Genomic DNA, 20,471 nt, shown 5'->3' with positions numbered 1-20,471 from the left:
GGCGGAGGGGAAGCGTTGACAGGCTGTTTATTTTTAGCAGCAGGTTCCTGGTTCAAGCCCTGTTATCGCCTCCGGGTGCCTGTCTGGCCGGAGCCCAGGCCGGGAGCGATCGCTGCCCCCCGGGTGCCTCAGCCCCTGGCCTCCTAACTCACCTCCCGACGCTGGGGCCCGGGGGGTTGTGGGTGGGGGAGGAGGGAGCCCAGCCTGCCCCCGGCCAGCGCGTTGTCCTTTCCTTGGCAGGGGGTTTGGGGGCTGATCCTGCGTCGGTTTGGTGGTGGGGGGCCGGGCTGCGTTAGAAGGAAGGGGGGCGGTGTTTCCTGCGGGATGTCGGCTGCCTCACCCCCCCTGGGGCGAAGGGGCCGCCAGGTTGTCCTCACCTGGCCTGTACGGCCAGTTGGACCTGCTGGGTCACCCCACGGCCCCTGTGGCAGGACGCCTGTTTGGCCCAAGTCTCTCACCCCCCCGCTCTGGATTTGAAGCCCTCAGGGGCTGGAGAACAGGCTGGGTCAGGGTCCTGTCTCTGACCGTGCCCGCCGCTGGCCGCTTCAGAGGGAATGACCAGAACAGGGCAGTTAGCGAGTGACCCGGCCCCTGATGTCCAGTCCCAGCTGGGGGCAGCCTGAGGCTTGGGGACACCCAAAGCACGGGCCTACCTCCCTGACCATCGTGGCTAAGAGCCGTGCATGGCCCTGCCCTCCAGGAACTGATCTCGTTCTTCTTTGAACCCAGTTCTACCTCCCATCATCCCCTGGCGAGGAGTTCTGCAGGTTGTCGGGTGAAGTCAGTCCCCCGGTTCGCTTTCAAGCTGCTGCCTGTTCGTGGCCCGGGTGACGCCGGCGGGTGTGTTCGGGGAAGTCAGATGTCCCTACTCGCAATTTCACAGCCCTTCCTCCCGCCCCCCTCAGGGCTTCGGTGCCGCTTCACACGCTTCGATGGCACGGCTGCAGTGTGGACGCTCGCTGCCGCCACGGGAGGGTTCTCCCAGCCCCGGTGTTCATCCGTCTGTCCCCGCCCTGGCGCTGGCCACACGAGCTCTCTTGGGGGGCGAGCGACAGGCTGGGCTGCTCCGTGGGCCCCAGCCTGGACCCGTAGGATTCTCCTGCTGTGGCCCCCTGGGCTTTGCAAAGGGCAGGTTGTGGGCCGCCTGCCGTGCGGGGGGGTGTCATGGGGGAGGTATCAAAGGCCGGGGGGGGCTAAGCCTCCCCCACGCTGCCCCTCACCCCTGAAGCTGTCGGGGGCTGGGCCAGGGGCTGGGAGGGCTCTGGGGTGGGGGTTCAGGGTTCTGGCTGCGGGGGGGGGGCGGTCATGGGGGGTATCAAAGGCCGGGGGGGGCTAAGCCTCCCCTACGCTGCCCCTCGCTGCGGGGGGGGGGGGTGGTATCTCCCCGCGGTGGGAACCTCGCGCCGGCTGGTGGAGCGGGGGGCGGTTGAGACCCCAACTTCTGCACCACAAGTTGCAATCCGGAAACCTTGTGTGTGTTGTAAAGGCCGGGACCGCCCCCCCCCCCACTTCCTCTTTCTCGCAGCTGCTGCAGCGTGAGAATAAACGTCGGCGTGTGCCTGGGCCCCGCCGTCAGGACCAGGGTCCCCAGGGTCCCCCTGGCCCTGCTCCGTGGGTGCCCATCGCACGTGGCCCCGGGGCGCCAGGCAGGGCCGGGGCAGGAGCAGTTTTGTAGGGGGGGGCTCGGCTGCGGCCAATTGGTTCAGCTTGACCCTGGCCGGGCCCCGGGTGCCGCCCGGGCTCTGTCATCCTCTGCTCGAGCCCTTGGCAAGCGCGCGCCTCGCTCCCTGCCTCAGTTTCCCCACAAGGCGCGGGTCCTCCTCCTCCTGCGCCGCGCGCTGTGGCAAGGCCCCGGGCTGGATTTTGACCCCCAGAAGAGAGCGGGGCCGGGGGCAGGAACCCGGCGGGACCTTCGCCGTTGCTTTGACCCGGGGACGGGCGCTGCGCCCGCCCCGGCCCGGAGGAGACTCCCGGCTCCCTGGATGGCCAAACCCGCATCTCTCCCCGCCCCGCCCGGCGCCGGGGAAACGCGTCCAGACTAAGGGGCGGCGGGCGGCGGCCGGGGCCAAACCCGGGAGGCTGAGAGCCAAGAGGCGACCCCGGGCCGGGCTGGGGGTGCGGACGGGGGCGGCCCCCCCGGGGCCGGAGCGTTTCCTGCAGCGCCCGGAGCCGCCTCAGCCCCATGAATATGTGATGGGGGATGAAGAGCTCCGGGGAGCGTGGCTGGGGGCCGCCCCCTTCCCTGGGCGTGGGCAGGGGCCGGGCCGGGGCGCTTCCTGCCCACGGGCGGGGCCGGGTTCGCCTGGCTCGGCAGAACCACCGCGGATCCCGGGGCCGCCTCCGAGCCGGCGGATTCGGGCACGAGCGAGTGGGGGCCCGGGCCGGGGCCGGGGAGAGGCGCCGCGTCGCCCGGAGGTGAGAGCGGGCTGGGGCGGGGCCCGGGGCTCGCAGCCCCCCGACCGCGGGGCGAGAAGAGGATGGACCGGGCGGGAGCTCGGGGGCCGCCGGCCTGGGGAGGAGCCGGGCGGGCGGCTTAGCCGGGGCCGCGGGGGGAAAGGAGAGAAGCGGTCGAGAAACCCGGAGGGAAACTGAGGCCCGACCATGGCCCCTCTCCGTGGGCTCCCGGCAGAAAGGACCCCCCCCCCCGCCTGGCGCTCGCATGGGGCCGGGCTGGTCCTGTCCCGGGCCGGGCCCTTGGGGGGCTGCGGGCAGCGGCTGGTGCGGCTTTGAGCCGGGGGGAGGAGCTACCCCCCCCTCGCCACACCCCAAAGCTTCCCTTTGAATCGCCCCCCCCGCCCAGCTGAGCAGGAAGATTGGGTTAGCCCTGCTCCGGGGGGGGGGTGTCTGAGACCTGCTCCCCAGCACCCCCAGGGCTGCATCAGCGTCCCTACAGCCCCCCAGCTGTGCCCCTACCCCTCACTCCAGACCCGCAGCCCCTGCTAGCCCAGCCCTGCCCCCCCCAGCTCTGCCGGTGCCCCTCACTCCCGACCCGCAGCCCCCCAGCCCTGCCGGTGCCCCTCACTCCCGACCCGCAGCCCCTGCTACCCCAGCCCTGCCCCCCCAGCCCTGCCTGTGCCCCTCACTCCCGACCCGCAGCCCCTGCTACCCCGGCCCTGCCGGTGCCCCTGACTCCTGACCCGCAGCCCCTGCTACCCCAGCCCTGTCCCCCCAGCTCTGCCGGTGCCCCTCACTCCCGACCCGCAGCCCCTGCTACCCCAGCCCCCCCCCCAGTTCTGCCGGTGCCCCTCACTCCCGACCCACAGCCCCTGCCAGCCCAGCCCTGCCCCCCCAGCTCTGCCGGTGCCCCTCACTCCCGACCTGCAGCCCCTGCTACCCTGGCCCTGGGCTCCCCCCAGCTCTGCCGGTGCCCCTCACTCCCGACCCCCAGCCCCTCTGCTATCCCAGCCTAACCCTCCCCCTCCCCCCCCCCCAGCCCTGCCGGTGCCCCTCACTCCCGACCCGCAGCCCAGGGGTGCTATTTGGGGGGCAGTTTCCTACAGGAGCTCTGATGGCCCGTGTCCTAGCCCGGGCAGAGCTCTGACCTGCCCTGGGGGTGGCCTGTGCGTTCCTGGGGAGAGGGGCTGGTCTCAGCTTGTGCCCCTGGGCAGGGGATTGAGATAAGAAAAGGCTGGGGGTTAAATTCAGGCTCTGGAAGGCTGTAAAACAGGAATCAGGGGGTGGGGGACAGAAGAAATCCAGCCAAGTCCCCTGAGCCACGGTTACATTCAGAAAAGGGGGGATTTGGGGGTGTCGGTGAGAAGAGGGGGCCGAACCCCTGGGCAGGGCGAGCAGCGCGGAGGGAGGTTCCCGTTCTGCCTGTGGTAGTTACATGGCCCCGGCACCGCCGTGGCTGCCGGATTTCCCCTCCCAGCCCCTCGGGGGGTGGGGCAGGGCTGTCGTGCCCATTGTACAGATGGGGCACTGAGGCGCATGCAGAGTAAAGGTCAGATTCTCGAAGGTGAGATTTTCAAAAGCTCCCAGGTTCGCTGCTTGGTAGCCCCCACGAGATGCCCAGTGCATCTTCGGGTGCTTCAAAGCCTTTCAGCCTCTGTCCCCAGGGCACCGGCCTGAGGTCAGAGAGGAAGTCCTGGCGGGGGAGTTCGCCAGCAGACCAGCTGGTCTCTGCCCCAGGCCGGGCTGCAGAGCGTCAGCTGTTTGTCCAATTTGACATTTTCACCGAAAACGTGTTTGTTCCGAGTTTGAGAAAGAGGAGGAGGGAGAAAGTGTTGTGTTGAGGAGCTGTCTAGCCGCTGGGTTTATGCCTCAACTTCTTAGGGGGTCGGTTGTCTCCAGGCCAATCCCGGAACGAAGAACAGAAACTGTCTCCCCAGAGTCCATGATATTGTATTATCGTGTCCCGAGCCTCGGTTTGCCAGGAGCTGGGAATGGGCGACGGGACGGATCGCTTGGTGATTCCCTGTTCTGTTCATTCCCTCCGGGGCACCTGGCACTGGGCTAGATGGACCTTTGGTCTGACCCAGGCTGGCCGTTGTTATTCACTGGCACCGTCTCTGTGCTCGGCCCCGGTCAGAATGTGCCAGGAAATCCAGTCCTGAGCCAACGCGTAGGAACCGTGTAGCCCCTGCTCTCCCTGACCCGATTCTCTCTGGCCTAGCGGGTCCCACCAGCTTGGCTTGACCGTGCTCGGCCGGGGAACAAGCTGATCCCAAAGCCACTCGGATTTGTGACCTCGGCAGTGATGTGGTGCTGGCTCTCCGGAGATGAGGCCAAGGGACCCCTGCCCCACTCCCTGCTCCCCAGAATGAACTCCTGGCTCCCCGGGGAGCTGCTGGGGCTGAAGGGAGCTCCCAGGCAGGCGTTTGTGGCCGGCTGTTGGGCTTGGATTGTCTCTTTGCAGAGACCAGCCTCGGGCCGTCGCTAACCCAGCGAGGGGAGTGGCCGCCCCAGGCGGGAAGGAAACCCTGCGTTGAGTCACGCAAGGTACCACGGAGCGAACGGATTGACCCAGTTCAGGGCCGTTGCACCCGGATTTCTTCTCCGGGATGGCTCCCACCCGCGGGCGGCTGGTCCTGGCCGGGGCGGAGACCCGTCTCTGTCTGTCTGGCCAGCCCCCTGCCTGTGCCGGTATTCCCAGCTCCCCAGAGCCAGCGCAGAGTGACTGGTGACCGACCACCTGCTTCTTCCTAAGCAAGCGTATTTTATCCGTAAGGTAAAAACACGAGAGAGAAAACTGAGCAGAGACCCCCCCCCCCACTCCAGCCCCCATCTCCACAAAGGCTCTGGTCAGTGTCCTTCCCTAAGACCTGCCCCCCCCCCCCCCGACTCCTGGTCGTTTGCTGGATCAGAACAAAGCCCGGAGCCCGGTAGCTGCCAGTCGCTCCGGGGGGGGGGGGGGTGCCACAAGTCCTCCTGTTCTTAATCCGGAGTGTGTTTGTTAAAGCTCCGGCAGGCTGGCAGCGCCCGGCGAGAGCGGCTTGGACAGGGTCTGTGAAGACACTTTGAGGGTCTATTTGATGGTGCCCTTTAGAAATCCCGACCCAGGATCGGGGCCGAACTGCACCAGGTGCTGTACAAACACCTGGTACCAGACAGGCCCTGCCCTGGGGAGCAGATCGTCCGAATAGACAAGAAGAGGTGCCGGTAGGGAAGGATTCGCTCCATTTTACAGATGGGGAAACTGATGCCCAGATGGATTATGTGACGTGACGAGGTCACCGAAGGGATCCGTGGCAGAGCTGGGGGTTGAACGCAGGTTGCTGTCCTGGCTAACAAGTAGAGCGTCCGCCGATAGGAGCGAACCAACGGGGGTGGGGAAGCCTGGCAGGGAATCGCTGTGAAAGACCCCGTTAGGGCCCAGACCCTGGTCGTTATTTAGCGGGAGAGGTCTCAGCAAAGGGGGTGTCCGGCAAAGCGACGAGGGAGGCGACGGTGTGCGCGGCTGGCCGGCGGGGGCAGCTGGACGAGTATGTCGCCCCCGTCTCGTGGGTCACTGTGCGCTCGCTAGAGGGCAGGTGCCGGTGTCCGTGCGTAAGCTGGGTCCATGCAGGGGGGAAGCAGGCGAACACAAGGCAGTTGGCTGCGGTTGTGGGCAGAGTTAAGCTAAAGGCCGGGATTTAGCCGAGCAGCGAAGGCGAGAACCACAGGTCGGCTATTGGGGGCTCGCGCGCCGCGGGATGCTGCAAAGCGGGGGCTCGGGGGGCCTTTGCAGGGAGGTTGCTTTGCCAGGTCTGTGCGGGCCGGCTGTGTTGACGTAGAGGAAGGGTTAAGAAAGAAGTGATGGAAATGTTAACACTGGATGCTTTGTCATGGGAACCCGAAAGGCCATATATGGGTCAGGGCAACGCTGGGCCTTTTGTAGCTAAGGCCTGGCCCGAGGTGAGTCATTAACACGGGGGGCGGCTCATCCCTTGGACGCTAGGAATTGGGAGGTCAGTGAATCAGTGGATTGGAAACTGGACTTTTGTGCTAAACAAAAGATGTAAATACGTCAGGAGGCTCGAAAGACGACGTCCGCGGCCGCTCGAAGAAGGAAACCACCCAGGGTGCGGCTGACTAGGACCTAGATAACACGGGAGACCGCCCGTTACGAAAATAGAGATGAGGCAAAGAGGAAGTTGAATCACAGACAGTGCGTGGCCGGGGCTTGCTCTCTGCTACAGCCCCAAGCCAACCGTGAAAGGGATGATGCGACGGCTCGGCCAGGCCATGGGGGGTTCTTTGGGGCTGGGATGTTCCCTGCACCCACCCCACTGCGTCTGCGTCCGAGCAGCCCAGCGCAGTGGCTGGATGTCCGATAAAGATCCCCCCAGGGCCCGGCTGGAGTCAAGCTGAGCTCTCGGGAAGGGGGGGTGGGGGGAATCCCAACAACTATAATCCGGGGCAAGAATCGAATCCGTCTCCCATTTCTTTGGGTGCGTCTGGTCTCCCAGATGGTTTAAACTGAATCAGGGCCTGCTTTTGGATGGGCTCCACTGACTGTCCCTCCAGCTCGGTTTCCAGCCGGCTCTGTAAGTTGTACAGATGCACCGTGCGAGCAATTCGGGAACCCGCCACACGGTGCTTATCCTAGTGCAGTGGGTCTGAGACTTGTGTACTGGTGACCCCGTCCCCCGGCGAGCCTCCGAGTGCGATCCTCCCCTTGTAAACGCAAACCATTCTTTTAATATGTTTAACACCATTAGAAACACTGGAGGCGAAGGGGGGCTTGGGGTGGAGGCTGGCAGCTCGCAACCCCCCACGAAATAAGCTCGCGACCCCCTGGGCTGTTCTAATCGGCGTGGCTATGGAGTCTGGCCTAGGATTTCAGGGGAGGGGTCTGTATTAAATACGGTTTCTGGGTGTGTTTCACCCCCTTTCACCTTCTCCATGAACGTGAAGTAACCGCCTAGAAAAAGGCCCTTTTAGCGGTGACACGAGCGTGTTGCGTCTCAATACAGAATCTTTTACGTGCGAGGCTTGTTCGGGCTACAAGGAATTGTGTTCGCTAACCTGGGCGGTGCGCCAGCCTATCCCGGCAGTCAGATCTCCTGCTTCAGGGCCGGAAGGAACATCCCTCTCCCGCCCAGTGTGCCCTGGGGAGCAGGGGACATCCGGGGGCTGGGAGGGGAGGCAGGCGTCAGGGGACTGGCCAAGTGGAAGGCACGGACCAGGGGGACTCTCGCGCCCCACTTAAATGCCGCCACTGTCCCAGCTACCAGTCGTGGAGATGAGCAGACCCTGGAGCTGGTGGTGATGCAAAACCGAGTGTGAGGAGCAGCTGTCTGGCTTCTAAAGGGACCCGCCCTGTGCTCCAATGCCCACAGCTCAGCCCGGGGCCGTGAGAGCACCACGGACTCTTCCTCCTCTGCCATCCCCCCCTTTCCTCGGCCGCTCCTTCGGCATCAGCCCCGGCCTGCCCAGCTCCTCCCACCCTGGGGCCGGGCAGGTTCCTCCACAAATGTTTATAAGCTTTTGTTCCTGTGGCTGTCTCCACAGCATCGAGATGCAGCCAGCTCTGGGGTGGAACGTGGCCGCACGTCACAAAGCTAGGAAGAGTCCCGTTGCCCGTGGGAACTGAGAGCGTTCAGGCAGGTGAGAGACCCAACAGTCTTCCGAGCCCTGTTTCCTAACCACCCCCTCTCGGCGGGGCTGATATGCCTATAAGACGCACACAGGATCTTTCTCAGGGGAAAAGGCAACACGCCGCGTTTACTGGAGATACAATTAGCATATGCATTTAATCACACCGCACGCACACACACACACACACACACAGATACACACACTCCCGCCAGTCGATGGTCTAGTTACCAGTCCAGAGTCCGGATCAATCTCGTGGCCAGCTTGGTTGATCATGGGTAGGGAGGAGCCGGGCTCCGTCGGTCATGACACGATGCTCCGGGGAAGTCTTGGGGGAGGGATAGCTCAGTGGTTTGAGCATTGGCCTGCTAAACCCAGGGTTGTGAGTTCAATCCTTGAGGGGGCCACTTAGGGATCTGGGGCAAAACCAGTACTTGGTCCTGCTAGTGAAGGCAGGGGGCTGGACTCGATGACCTTTCAGAGTCCCTTCCAGTTGTAGGAGATGGGATATCTCCAGTTAAAAAAGGACAAAGTTTCCTGGCAAGGCCCCCTGTTTATATAGTGATTTTCCTTCATCGGGGCCAATGAGTTTTGCAGCGTCCTGCTGTGATCAATTGTTGTTTGACGAGGGCTTGTTTTCTGAAATTGTCCTTCTCAGCCTTTATCTGGTTCTTCCATCGAGTCTCTCAGGGAGTTACCCCAGGCTGGGTTTGACCACAGCTCTCTTGTCCCCATCTCATCTTTGGCGTCGTCAGCCTGCCCTCCTCTGATAGCGAAGGCCTTCACGCTTCTCTCTCAACACCCGTTCCTCAGTCACACACAAACAGAATTCGTTCACACGGAGCATTTTGAACCGGAACATCAAGTTGCAATGCAGAAGAACAACAATCCGGGTCTTTTTTGACTTATTTTAACATGCTAAACCTACAGCAAAGGGGTGACCCTCCCAGGTCTGTGTCTGCCTTGAAATCAGCCCAGACACAGAGACAGGGCCGCCCAGAGGGGTGGGCAAGTGGGGCAATTTGCCCCCGTCCCCGAGCCCCACAGGGGCCCCCACGAGAATATAGTATTCTATAGTATTGCAACTTTTTTTAATGGAAGGGGCCCCCAAAATTGCTTTACCCCGGGCCCCCTGAATCCTCTGGGTGGCCCTGCACAGAGAGATTCTGGCGGATGCATCTCTCCCAATGGCCCATTCGGCCGTTCAGAAAGGGTGGCTGGCATCACAAATCACACCGCCACACGTTTGATACGGGCTACGTGACGATCTCCTTAGTCTTTATCCTTCAGTCGAAATGATACAAAATACAAACATGAACCCCTCCTCCTCCCTTGCAGGCTCCGTGATGGCGGACGACCATGAAGGGGACCAAGCTGCTGACGGTGGCCTTGGCCTTGCTGACGCTGCTGGCCCTGAAGGCCTACATGGACTGGAGCTTGGAGCAGCCCGAGGGCCTGCCCCACCCTGAGCCCGCCGGGGCCACCACCCCCCTCCCGCTGGCCGAGCCGCTGGGGGACGACCCGGTGGGGCTGCTGCTCCGTCTCAACGCCTCGCTACGGCGGCTGCGCGGCAGCGTGCCCGAGGCGGACGCCTACTGGAACCGCCAGCAGCACGGGCTCTTCCGGGTGCTGGAGGGGGGCCCGGCCAACAGCACGTGGGGCTGCGGGGACGGGCTGGCCGCGGCGGCCGCCGTCAGGGACTTCGCCTCGTACCCAGAACAGCATCAGCGCTTCGTGCTGCACGCCGAGTGCCGCAGCTTCCCGCTGCTGGTGAACCAGCCCCGCAAGTGCGCCGGCAACCGGACCTTCCTGCTGCTGGCGATCAAATCCGTGCCAGGCAACTTCGCCGCCCGCCAGGCCGTGCGGGAGACCTGGGGCCGGGAGGGAGAGCCCGGGGGGCAGCCGGTGCGCACCGTCTTCCTGATGGGCGCGGCCCGCGGGCCGCACCAGCCTGACCTGCGGCACCTGATCGCCTACGAGAGCCGGGTCTACGGCGACGTCCTGGTGTGGGACTTCGAGGACACGTTCTTCAACCTGACCCTCAAGGATTTCCTCTTCCTGGGCTGGGCGCTGGCGCACTGCCCTGACGCCCGCTTCGTGCTCAAGGGCGACGACGACGTCTTCATCAACACGCCGCGGGTGCTGGCCTTCCTGGGGCCGCTGACCGGGCGCCGGGCCCAGACACTCTACACCGGGCAGGTCATGGCCAACGCCTCCCCCTTCCGCCAGGCCAACAGCAAGTACTACATCCCCGAGTCCTTCTACGCCGGGCCGTACCCGGCCTACGCCGGCGGGGGCGGCTACATCTTCTCGGGCCGCCTGGCCCCGGCCCTCTTCCTGGTGGCCCAGCACCTGGCCTTCTACCCCATCGACGACGTCTACACCGGGCTGTGCTTCCAGGCGCTGGGGGTGCGGGCCGAGGCCCACCCCGAGTTCCAGACCTTCGACATCGCCGAGAAAGACCGGGCCGACCCCTGCGCGCACCGCCAGCTGCTCCTGGTGCATCGGCGCAGCCCCCAGCAGACCGTGCGGCTGTGGCGACAGCTGCATGACCCCCAGCTGAAATGCTGACCGGGGGGGCTGAGCTGGCCAAGAACAGGCCAAGCGGAAACATGGGCTCGGCTCTCTGCCGCCAGAACCGCAAATTCCCTCCCTGTGTGTTTCCCCGGCCCCCCAGCAGCGAGGCAGGTGCAGGGCCATGGAACTGGGCGGGAGCTGTGTGCGCCCGGGGGCGGGGGGCACTGCCCCGTCGTTCCCAGACGGGCCATTAAAGAGTGGCTGGCAGGACTCCAGTCTCGCTGCTTGGCACGGGTGCGAATCGAGCCGCTCTGTGCGATTCCCCGTCTGCCCCCACCCTGGCCAGCCACTGAGTGCAGCAGACCTGGCTGTGGTCGGGAGCGAGGGGCACCGGCAGAGCTGGGGGGACAGGGCTGGGCTGGCAGGGGCTGCGGGTCGGGAGTGAGGGGCACCGGCAGAGCTGGGGGGACAGGGCTGGGCTGGCAGGGGCTGCGGGTCGGGAGTGAGGGGCACCGGCAGAGCTGGGGGGACAGGGCTGGGCTGGCAGGGGCTGCGGGTCGGGAGTGAGGGGCACCGGCAGAGCTGGGGGGCAGGGCCGGGCTAGCAGGGGCTGCGGGTCGGGAGTGAGGGGCACCGGCAGGGCTGTGGGGGGACAGGGCTGGGCTGGCAGGGGCTGCGGGTCGGGAGTGAGGGGCACCGGCAGGGCTGTGGGGGGCAGGGCTGGGCTAGCAGGGGCTGTGGGTCGGGAGTGAGGGGCACCGGCAGAGCTGGGGGGGGCAGGGCTGGGCTAGCAGGGGCTGCGGGTCGGGAGTGAGGGGCACCGGCAGGGCTGGGGGGGGGGGGGACTGGGCTAGCAGGGGCTGCGGGTCGGGAGTGAGGGGCACCGGCAGAGGTGCGGGGTGGAATTTGGGGCTGCGGGAGCAGGGCTGGCTACTGGCCCCTTGTGTGAACTAGTCTCATTTGGGCACAGGGCAACCCCCCCCCCCCCATGTGCCCCTGGATGTGTCCAACCCCCCCATGCTAGCGCCCCCTGGAGGCTGCACTGACAGTTACACTCTGTCCACCTCTCGCCGAGGCCAGCCCAGCCTCTAACCAGCCGGCCCCGTAACCCCGCTGCCGCTCGGGGGGCCGGGACCCATGGCCCAGGGAGCCCCGTGCTGGCCCCGTAACCCCCACTGCCGCTCGGTGGGGCTGGGACCCATGGCCCGGGACGCCCTGTGCCGGCCCCGTAACCCCCACTGCCGCTCGGGGGGCCGGGACCCATGGCCCGGGACGCCCTGTGCCGGCCCCGTAACCCCCACTGCCGCTCGGGGGGCCGGGACTCATGGCCCGGGACGCCCTGTGCCGGCCCCGTAACCCCACTGCCACTCAGGGGGCTGGGACCCATGGCCCGGGACGCCCTGTGCCGGCCCCGTAACCCCCACTGCCGCTCGGGGGGCCGGGACCCATGGCCCGGGACGCCCTGTGCCGGCCCCATAACCCCCACTGCCGCTCGGGGGGCCGGGACCCATGGCCCGGGACGCCCTGTGCCGGCCCCATAACCCCCACTGCCGCTCGGGGGGCCGGGACCCATGGCCCGGGACGCCCTGTGCCGGCCCCGTAACCCCCACTGCCGCTCGGGGGGCCGGGACCCATGGCCCGGGACGCCCTGTGCCGGCCCCGTAACCCCCACTGCCGCGCGGTGGGGCTGGGACCCTTGGCCCGGGGCGCCACTGCGAGTGGGCAGCCGGGTGTCGGAGCGCCAGGCTGGGCTCGGATACGCTCCCCCCCCCAGTGCCGGCAGGAGACGCTCCCCCCTGGGAGGCACAGGCCAGGGCTCCTGCCACCTGTAACCCCAGCGATCTGCCCCCCATGTCCCACCCTGAACCGCCTGCTAATCCCGGCCAGGAGCAGAGACTTCTCGGGGCCGGCTGCGAGGTCGGGAACCCCCCCACACACACACACCAGCCTGAGGCCAGGGCTGCGGGCGGAGGCTGAGGCCGGCTGGGACCCGGGGAGGGGGTACAAGGAATGCGGAGATGCGGAGCTGTTAGCACATACAAAGTTTATTGACACCCGCCACCCGGTACAGCCAGGCCCCAGGGACCCTTGGTGCCAAGGCCGAGCCGGATTTCCCAGTCCCCCCCCCGTGTAACAGCATGACGGGCGCTGCCCCCCCCCAGAGCAGCCCCCGACTATCCTACGTGTAACAGCGCCCGGGGGCCGCCCGCCCAGGGAGCGGCTCTGCCCGGCTGACTCGCCGGGAACCGTGCCGTGGTTCAACACCCCCCACCACCACTACCACTCACCGGAGCCTAGAAAGCCGACCCATAGGCTGAGTTAGGAGATTGCCATAAAATATCCTGCCCCCCCCTGCAGCCAACCTGGTGCCCACCCCCTGCAGCGAAGCGGCTCCTGCCCCTGCCTGGGGGCAGCTCCCCTGGCTACAGGGACAAGCAGCCCACGCACCCGTCCACTCCCTACCCCCAAGCCTACCCGACTCTGGGCTGGGGAGCTCACAGGCAGGGCAGCGAGGGGACCCGCCGGCCTGCGGGAGGCCAGGAGAGCCCGGAGATGGGGTAGCCGCGAGCCCAGGCACATCTACGCCTGGGGGGGGGGCTCTCTCTGAGCTAGGAATTCCCCCGGGGGCCAGGCTCGCTGCCCCAGTGACCGTGGCCCCCCACTGGACTTGCTCACACCCAGGGATCCCGCCCCTGGCCCGGCGCGGCCAAGGGAAACCGAGGCAGGCCCCGGGCGTGGGGGGGGGGGCGAGTGGGCTGCCCCCCCCCGCGGGGACCTCACTTCTCGAAGTGCTCCAGGGGGTAATGCTCCCCGTAGAGCCGGAGGTGCCGTGCCAGCGCCTCCTGCTGCTTCTGCAGCTGCGGGGGCATCTCGCAGTACACGTCCGAGAACAGGTGCTGCGGGCTGGGCTTCAGCTTCCGCTCCGCCTGCTCGAAGGCCTCCATCACCTGGCGGGGGGAGGCAGCGTTAGCCGGCGCCCTGCCCCGCCCCCTGGGCCCCACCTCCCTGCTCTGCCCTCGCTCCCAGCCCCCCTGGGCCCCACTCCCCTGCTCTGCCCTCGCTCCCAGCCCCCCTGCTCCACCCCCTAGGCCCCACTCCCCTGCTCTGCCCTCGCTCCCAGCCCCCCTGCTCTGCCCCCTGGGCCCCACTCCCCTGCTCTGCCCTCGCTCCCAGCCCCCCTGCTCCACCCCCTGCTCTGCCCTCGCTCCCAGCCCCCCTGCTCCGCCCCCTGGGCCCCACTCCCCTGCTCTGCCCTCGCTCCCAGCCCCCCTGCTCCATCCCCTGGGCCCTGCCCCCTCCCGGAGCCAGGAGAGACCCCAGGAGTCCTGGCCCCTCTTCTTAACTCCCAGAGTGGAGTCGCTCTCCCCAGCCCTGGCGGGGCAGCTCCCTCACACCGGGCGCCGGCCGAGCCCCCTGGGCAGCCCGGGGGGGACGGACCCCCCCTCACTCACCCTCTTGCGGGATTTCTTCCTCCAGCTCTTCTCCTGCTCCTCGTCCCACCAGCCCCGGCCCAACATGTGGTGGCGCAGGCGGGAGATGGGGTGGTCCTGCTTGTCCCAGTAGTTCACCTCGTCCACCGAGCGATAGGCCGAGCTGTCGTCACTCGTGCTGTGGTGCCCAATCCTGGGGGAGGAGGAGGATCAAGGCGTGAGCCCCACCCTGCTGGGTGTGTGCCCCCCCCCCGCCCCGTGGCCCCGCCCCACCTGTAGGTCATGGCCTCGATGAGGAAGGGCTGGTTCTCGGCGATGGCCCGGCGCCGGGCCTCCCGCGTGGCGTTGTACACGGCGAAGACGTCATTCCCGTCCACGCGGATGGACATGATCCCGTAGCCGGGGCCGCGGGCCGCTGGGGGCAGAGAGACGCTGCCGGTCACGCACTGAGCCCCGGGGCCAGCCGTGCGGAGTGGGGGACTCTGCGCACTGCAGGGGGACCCCCCCCGGCTCCCCGGCCGCAAACCCCACCAGGAGCCGTGCCGACGCGCCGCAGGCTGGCGGCAAAGGAATCGCCCGGCGGGTCATTGACTCGAAGTGCCCAGCCACTGCCCTGGCATCGCCTGAGAACGGGGCGGGGGGTCGCCCTGATAACTGGCTGAGTCCGGGAGGGGAGAAGGGAGGAGCTGACCCATGCTGGGGAGCCCAGGACCCCCCCGAACGGTGAGTGAGCGAGGGGCACTGCAGGGGGCTATCGGGCGGCTCTGCTGGGCTGAGCGCGGCCTGGCTTCCCAACGGGGGGCAGAGGGGCGGATGGAGGAGTGGGAAGGGGTCACGCCCCAGGGCTGGGCAGCCGGACAGCGGGTTCCGGCTCTCATGGGAGGGTGGGCGACTGGACTGCACCCCAAGTGTGCGCCTGGGGACCCCCAGAGCCTGGATTGAGTCACAGCAGGCTGGTAGGTGGCTGGCAAGGGGTGCCGGACTGGATCTGTGACCCCCAACTCCCCTCTTGCCCCACTGCCCCCCCCGGCCCCGCACCGATGCCGTCGCCCCGGTACTGCTCCGAGGTGGGCGTGGAGATGGCGTAGCCGTTGTTGCGGCAGAAGAAGAGGATGGGGCACTCCAGGGTGGCGGCGAAGTTGAAGCCGGCGTGGGCGTCGCCCTCGCTGGCCGCGCCCTCCCCGAAGTAGCAGATCACGGCCCGGCTGGCGTTGTCCCGCTTGAAGGCGTAGGCAGCCCCCACGGCTGTGGGCACAGAGCGGCGGGGGGAGGGGTTAATGCAGGCTCCCTGGCAGGGCGCCGGGGAGACTGGCCCAGAGCCTCCCTTGCCCCTGGCCAGCAGGGGGGCAGGGCTCCGGGCCTTGTCGTGAGGCTCGGGGGTTGCGGACTGGGATTAACAGGCACCAAGGGGTTCAGAGGGAGCCCGGGGAGTAGGCTACGGGGTCAGGCTGAGGAGTGTCAGCCATGCAACATGGGGCAACACAGATCTGTGGGGGGGGCGGGGGAGCCCAGGGCTGGGCTGGCAGGGGCTGCAGGTCGGGAGTGAGGGGCACTGGCAGAGCTGGGGGCAGGGCTGGGGTAGCAGGGGCTGCAGATCAGGAGTGAGGGGCACCAGCAGAGCTGGGAGGAGCCCAGGGCCGGGCTAACAGGGGCTGCAGGTCGGGAGTGAGGGGCACCGGCAGAGCTGGGGGGGCAGGGCTGGGCTAGCAGGGGCTGCGGGTCAGGAGTGAGGGGCACCGGCAGGGCTGGGGGAGCCCAGGGCTGGGCTAGTAGGGGGCTGTGGGTCAGGATTTTCCCCCAGCCCCTTTGGGAGATGGCTGCCGTCCGACGGCCTGTGGGGCACTCGAGGGGTTCAGGGCCCCAGCAGCCCCCGAGGGCCTCACCTTGGGGGATCTGCGTGGCCAGCGGGGACGAGATGGTGACAAAGTGCCGGTCTCTGCAGCCGTAGTGCACCGGCATCTGGCGCCCTTTGCCGGTGTCGCTGGTGTTGCCGTAACACTGGGCCATGAAGAGGTCCAGGGGGTAACCCCGGTACATCAGCACGCCTGGGGGCCGAGAGAACCGCAGCCGGGTTGAGCAGGCAGGCATCCCCGGTGCAGCCAGCCTGGGTCCCCCACCCCGGGCATCAGAGCCACTGCCCAACGTCTGAAGAAGTGACGTTTTTACCCACGAAAGCTTATCATAGAATCATAGAATATCAGGGTTGGAAGGGACCTCAGGAGGTATCTAGTTCAACCCCCTGCGCAAAGCAGGACCAATCCCCAACTAAATCATCCCAGCCAGGGCTTTGTCAAGCCGGGCCTTAAAAACCTCTAAGGATGGAGATTCCATCACCTCCCTAGGTAACCCATTCCAGTGCTTCACCACCCTCCTAGTGAAATAGTGTTTCCTAATATCCAACCTAGACCTCCTCCACTGCAACTCGAGACCATTGCTCCTTGTTCTGTCATCTGCCACCACTGAGAACAGCCGAGCTCCATCCTCTTTGGAACCCCCCTTCAGGTAGTTGAAAGCAGCTATCAAATCCCCCCTCACTCTTCTCTTCTGCAGACTAAACAATCCCAGTTCCCTCAGCCTCTCCTCATAAGTCATGTGCTCCAGCCCCCTCATCATTTTTGTTGCCCTCCGCTGGACTCTTTCCAATTTTTCCACATCCTTCTTGTAGTGTGGGGCCCAAAACTGGGCACAGTACTCCAGATGAGGCCTCAACAATGCCGAATAGAGGGGAACGATCACATCCCTCGATCTGCTGGCAATGCCCCAACTTATACAGCCCAAAATGGGTTTAAACTGCAGCAAGGGAGGTCTAGGTTGGACATTAGGAAAAAGTTCCTAACTGTCAGGGTGGTTAAACACTGGAATAAATTGCCTAGGGAGGTTGTGGAATCTCCATCTCTGGAGATATTTAAGAGTAGGTTAGATAAATGTCTATCAGAGATGGTCTAGACAGTATTTGGTCCTGCCATGCGGGCAGGGGACTGGACTCGATGACCTCTCGAGGTCTCTTCCAGTCCTAGAATCTATGAATCTATGAAATGCCGTTAGCCTTCTTGGCAACAAGAGCACACTGTTGACTCATATCCAGCTTCTCGTCCACGGTAACCCCTAGGTCCTTTTCTGCAGAACTGCTACCTAGCCATTCGGTCCCTAGTCTGTAGCAGTGCATGGGATTCTTCCGTCCTAAGTGCAGGACTCTGCACTTGTCCTGGTTGAACCTCATCAGGTTTCTTTTGGCCCAATCCTCTAATTTGTCTAGGTCCCTCTGTATCTGATCCCTACCCTCTAGTGTATCTACCACGCCTCCCAGTTTAGTGTCATCTGCAAACTTGCTGCGAGTGCAGTCCACACCATCCTCCAGATCATTAATAAACATATTAAACAAAACCGGCCCCAGGACCGACCCTTGGGGCACTCGGCTTGAAACCGGCTGCCAACTAGACATGGAGCCATTGATCACTACCCGTTGAGCTCGACGATCTAGCCAGCTTTCTATCCACCTTACAGTCCATTCATCCAGCCCATGCTTCTTTAACTTGGCAGCAAGAATACTTATGCCCAAATAAATCTGTTAGTCTTTAAGGTGCCACCAGACTCCCTGTTGTTTTTGTAGATACAGACTAACACGGCTACCCCCGATACTTGCCCAACGTGGGAGGGGCTGGAAATCAGCGTTAGCCCCGCGTCCCAGGACCAAGGCGGGAGGTGGCCGGGTGCTCCCCTGCCAGCATGGCCGTGAGGCTGCTTTACGCCGCCCCTAGTGACCGCTGCCCGGAACAGCCCTGCCCCGCTGGCTGGGCGCACTGGCAGGGAGGGCGGCTGGGACGAGGGGCGTTAAACCCAGGCTGATTCGCCGTCACCTGCTTCCCGGTACTGCCCGAACACCAGGTCTGTGTCATCCAGCGCCGCGGCGCTGCCCACGTGCGTCCCCTCCTCCCCGTAGTTCGTCATGTAGAAGGAGATCCTGCCCTGGCAAAGGAACAGGGCATTAGTAACAGTGGGGGTGCAGTGCGAGGGGTGGGCATGGGCCACAGTCCTCATCAATGTGGGGGAAACAGGCATGGAGGGGGGGCACAAAGTCAGCACCAGAGACAGGACTAGAACCCAGGAGTCCTGGCTCCCATCCCCCCTGCTCTAACCCACCAGCCCCCACTCCCCTCCCCTCCCCGAGCTGGGGATAGAACCCAGGAGTCCTGGCTCCCATCCCCCCTGCTCTAACCCACCAGCCCCCACTCCCCTCCCCGAGCTGGGGATAGAACCCAGGAGTCCTGGCTCCCATCCCCCCTGCTCTAACCCACCAGCCCCCACTCCCCTCCCAGAGCTGGGGAGAGAACCCAGGAGTCCTGGCTCCCAGCCCCCCTGCTCTAACCATTAGGCCCCACTTCCCTCCCAGAGCTGGGGAGAGAACCCAGGAGTCCTGGCTCCCAGCCCCCTGCTCTGACCACTAGCCCCCACTTCCCTCCCAGAGCCAGGGAGAGAACCTAGGAGTCCTGGCTCCCAGCCCTGTGCTGTGGTAAATTAATGCTGCCGCGAGCTAATCCCACGATGGCAGACAAGTGCAGAGCACCTCACGTCGGAGGGCGAGAAAGGCCGACTCCAGGTTGAGGCTTGGCTGGCTGGGGACCGCCGACAAGCAGTGGGGGCTACAGGGGCCACACACTGGAGGATTCGGCAACGCGACGCAGCTGTGAGAGAGGCGACTCTGGCGTGTGTTACCAGGAGCGTCGGACGGGAGACTGGGTCAGAGCCGCCGGGGTCCTCCCCCTGGCTTCCTCTGCCGTCCCAACCCCCCCCCCAGCACGCGCAGCCCCCCAGCCGACACACCTGCCTCTGCGACTCGTACAGGATCCGGTCCATCGTGTTGAGCAGCGTCATGGTCTTGTAGAACTTCAGCACCTGCTCCTGCGAGAGCTGCGGCGGGAGAGGGCGAGGAGCCGGGTCAGCGCCGGGCCTGCCACACCCAGCAACGGTGACGGGCTGGGGGTTGCGTCTCCCATACTGGAGATCCCGACTCAGCGATGGAGCCTAGAACAGCCCATGCCTGGGAGACGCTGCGACGGTTCGGGCCCCTGGGTCAGGCGCTCGGTTACCACGGCCACGCCAGCCAGGTAGATTGGGGGGTGGGATGTGGAGTTTGCCCCAGGCTGGCAGGGAAGGGGTTAAAACAGCCTAGGGAAGTCGTGCAGGGGGCAGCCAATCAGAGACAGGCTTCGGGGAGCAGCCAATCAGGGCCCAGCAGGCTGACATAAAAAGGAGGGGCAGGGCAGCAGGGGCACTCTCTGCAAGGAGCTGGGACTGTGCACCTAGCAGCTGGAGGGAGGTAGCGCCTTGGACAGAGCAGTAGCTGGCAGGGACCAGGGGAACAAGAGGGAGCTCCTGGCTGGAGGCCCGGAGAGGAGGGCGAAGGTGCTGGGGCTGTGGAGAACTGAAGCAGCTCTGGTGGAGAAGTTAAGGAGCGGCAGCAGGAGGCAGCTAGCTACAGGGTCCCTGGGCCAGGACCGGGAGTAGTGGGTGGGCCCTGGTGTCTCGGCCAGAGGATGAGAGAACTAATCCCTGAAATGGCCAGCAGGAGGCGCTGCTCTGGTGTGTGGATCCATCACAAGGGGTCATGGTAACAACCAGCAGACGTTCCAGGGTCCAGCCCCACGCAGGGCGGTAGCAAGGGGTGGGAAGCAATGGGGTGAAATGCAGGGGAACAAGGGTAGGGGAGCAGTGTTTTAACATGACAGTGGGGGACAGACTAGGTGCATCCTGCCCTGCCGTGTGCCCAGCTGTGGGGGACAGCCCAGGGGACCATCCTGCACGGGTGGGGTGGAGGAGATGGGACCCCCCTGATCCCGCCAGCATCTCGCGCTCACCTGGGGATCTTCATCCGGGTTGATGATCTGCCCCTGCCGGTCCATGACCCGGTAGATGGGGATCCCCGAGATCACGTTGGGCTGGATAAAATCCAGCTTGTCCACAAAGTCGGCTGAGGCGCCGGGAAACTGCGGCTTCTCCTCCAGGGAGGTGAACTGCTGCTGCCGGAGTACGCGCTGGGGGACAGGACACAGGTGAGGCAGGAGAGCATCGCCCTCAGACATGTCTCCCCCACGTGTCCACGCAGCACCACGGGAGTGACACCTAGCCAGCGGGCCCTGCGCGTGTAGGGACGTGTCGCTGGGCTGGGTGCGCTCAGGGCTTCTTAAACGATTGATTTATTCTTTGTATTGCAGCAGCACCGGAGAGCCCCAGTCGTGGGCCGGCCCCACAGGCGCCAGGTGCTGCACAAGCGCAGAACAAAGACCGTCCCTGTCCCTGAGTTTATAAGTTTAGTAAATCTAAAACGGCTGCATGCACACGCCATGGGCGTAATCCAATGGATATTAACGACACGGCTGCCCCTTTCCCCGCTAGCTAGGGCCTAAGGAAGCCGAGGAGAGGGTGGTAGCCGGCCCGTCTACGAATCCTGCAGCTTTTTTTAAGTTTCCTCCATGAATCGATTTGGGGCGCCCTTCCCTTTGGCCA

At 65.3% G+C, this 20,471-nt stretch overlaps 2 protein-coding genes across 4 annotated transcripts in view; one reads left to right on the top strand and one right to left on the bottom strand.

Moving 5' to 3' along the window:
* The first annotated feature begins 1,586 nt into the window (after nt 1-1,586).
* On the top strand, nt 1,587-18,750 carry B3GNT8 (UDP-GlcNAc:betaGal beta-1,3-N-acetylglucosaminyltransferase 8). Of its 3 annotated transcripts, none has more exons than XM_042861076.2 (3): nt 1,592-2,358; nt 7,936-8,031; nt 9,358-18,750. In XM_042861076.2, the coding sequence occupies exon 3, from the start codon at nt 9,379-9,381 to the stop codon at nt 10,588-10,590; it is 1,212 nt and encodes a 403-aa protein (XP_042717010.2). In that variant the 5' UTR covers nt 1,592-2,358; nt 7,936-8,031; nt 9,358-9,378; the 3' UTR covers nt 10,591-18,750. The 3 variants fall into 3 exon arrangements, with proteins under 3 accessions (XP_042717011.2, XP_042717010.2, XP_005310615.2); XM_005310558.5 differs by having other exon boundaries at nt 1,820-2,415; XM_042861077.2 differs by lacking the exon at nt 7,936-8,031 and having other exon boundaries at nt 1,587-2,415.
* BCKDHA (branched chain keto acid dehydrogenase E1 subunit alpha) overlaps nt 12,564-20,471 on the bottom strand; it is an 8,180-nt gene continuing 272 nt past the window's right edge. The window contains exons 2-9 of the mRNA XM_065571016.1: nt 19,823-19,999; nt 18,789-18,875; nt 17,825-17,933; nt 15,851-16,012; nt 15,006-15,212; nt 14,241-14,382; nt 13,989-14,160; nt 12,564-13,484 (exon numbers count right to left, since the gene is read on the bottom strand). Coding sequence (XP_065427088.1) covers nt 13,314-13,484; nt 13,989-14,160; nt 14,241-14,382; nt 15,006-15,212; nt 15,851-16,012; nt 17,825-17,933; nt 18,789-18,875; nt 19,823-19,999 — 1,227 coding nt within the window. The 3' untranslated portion in view covers nt 12,564-13,313. The remainder of the gene's footprint in view (nt 13,485-13,988; nt 14,161-14,240; nt 14,383-15,005; nt 15,213-15,850; nt 16,013-17,824; nt 17,934-18,788; nt 18,876-19,822; nt 20,000-20,471) is intronic.

The sequence above is a fragment of the Chrysemys picta genome, chromosome 17 (genome assembly GCF_011386835.1).
Source record: "Chrysemys picta bellii isolate R12L10 chromosome 17, ASM1138683v2, whole genome shotgun sequence".
NCBI classification, from domain to species: domain Eukaryota; kingdom Metazoa; phylum Chordata; order Testudines; family Emydidae; genus Chrysemys; species Chrysemys picta.
Note: the sequence above shows the minus strand (reverse complement) of the source record. Positions and strands in the feature narration are given on the sequence as shown.

Coding starts and splice junctions, on each gene's coding strand:
- B3GNT8 (XM_042861077.2), top strand. CDS start 9,379: ATGAAGGGGACCAAGCTGCTGACGGTGGCCTTGGCCTTGCTGACGCTG.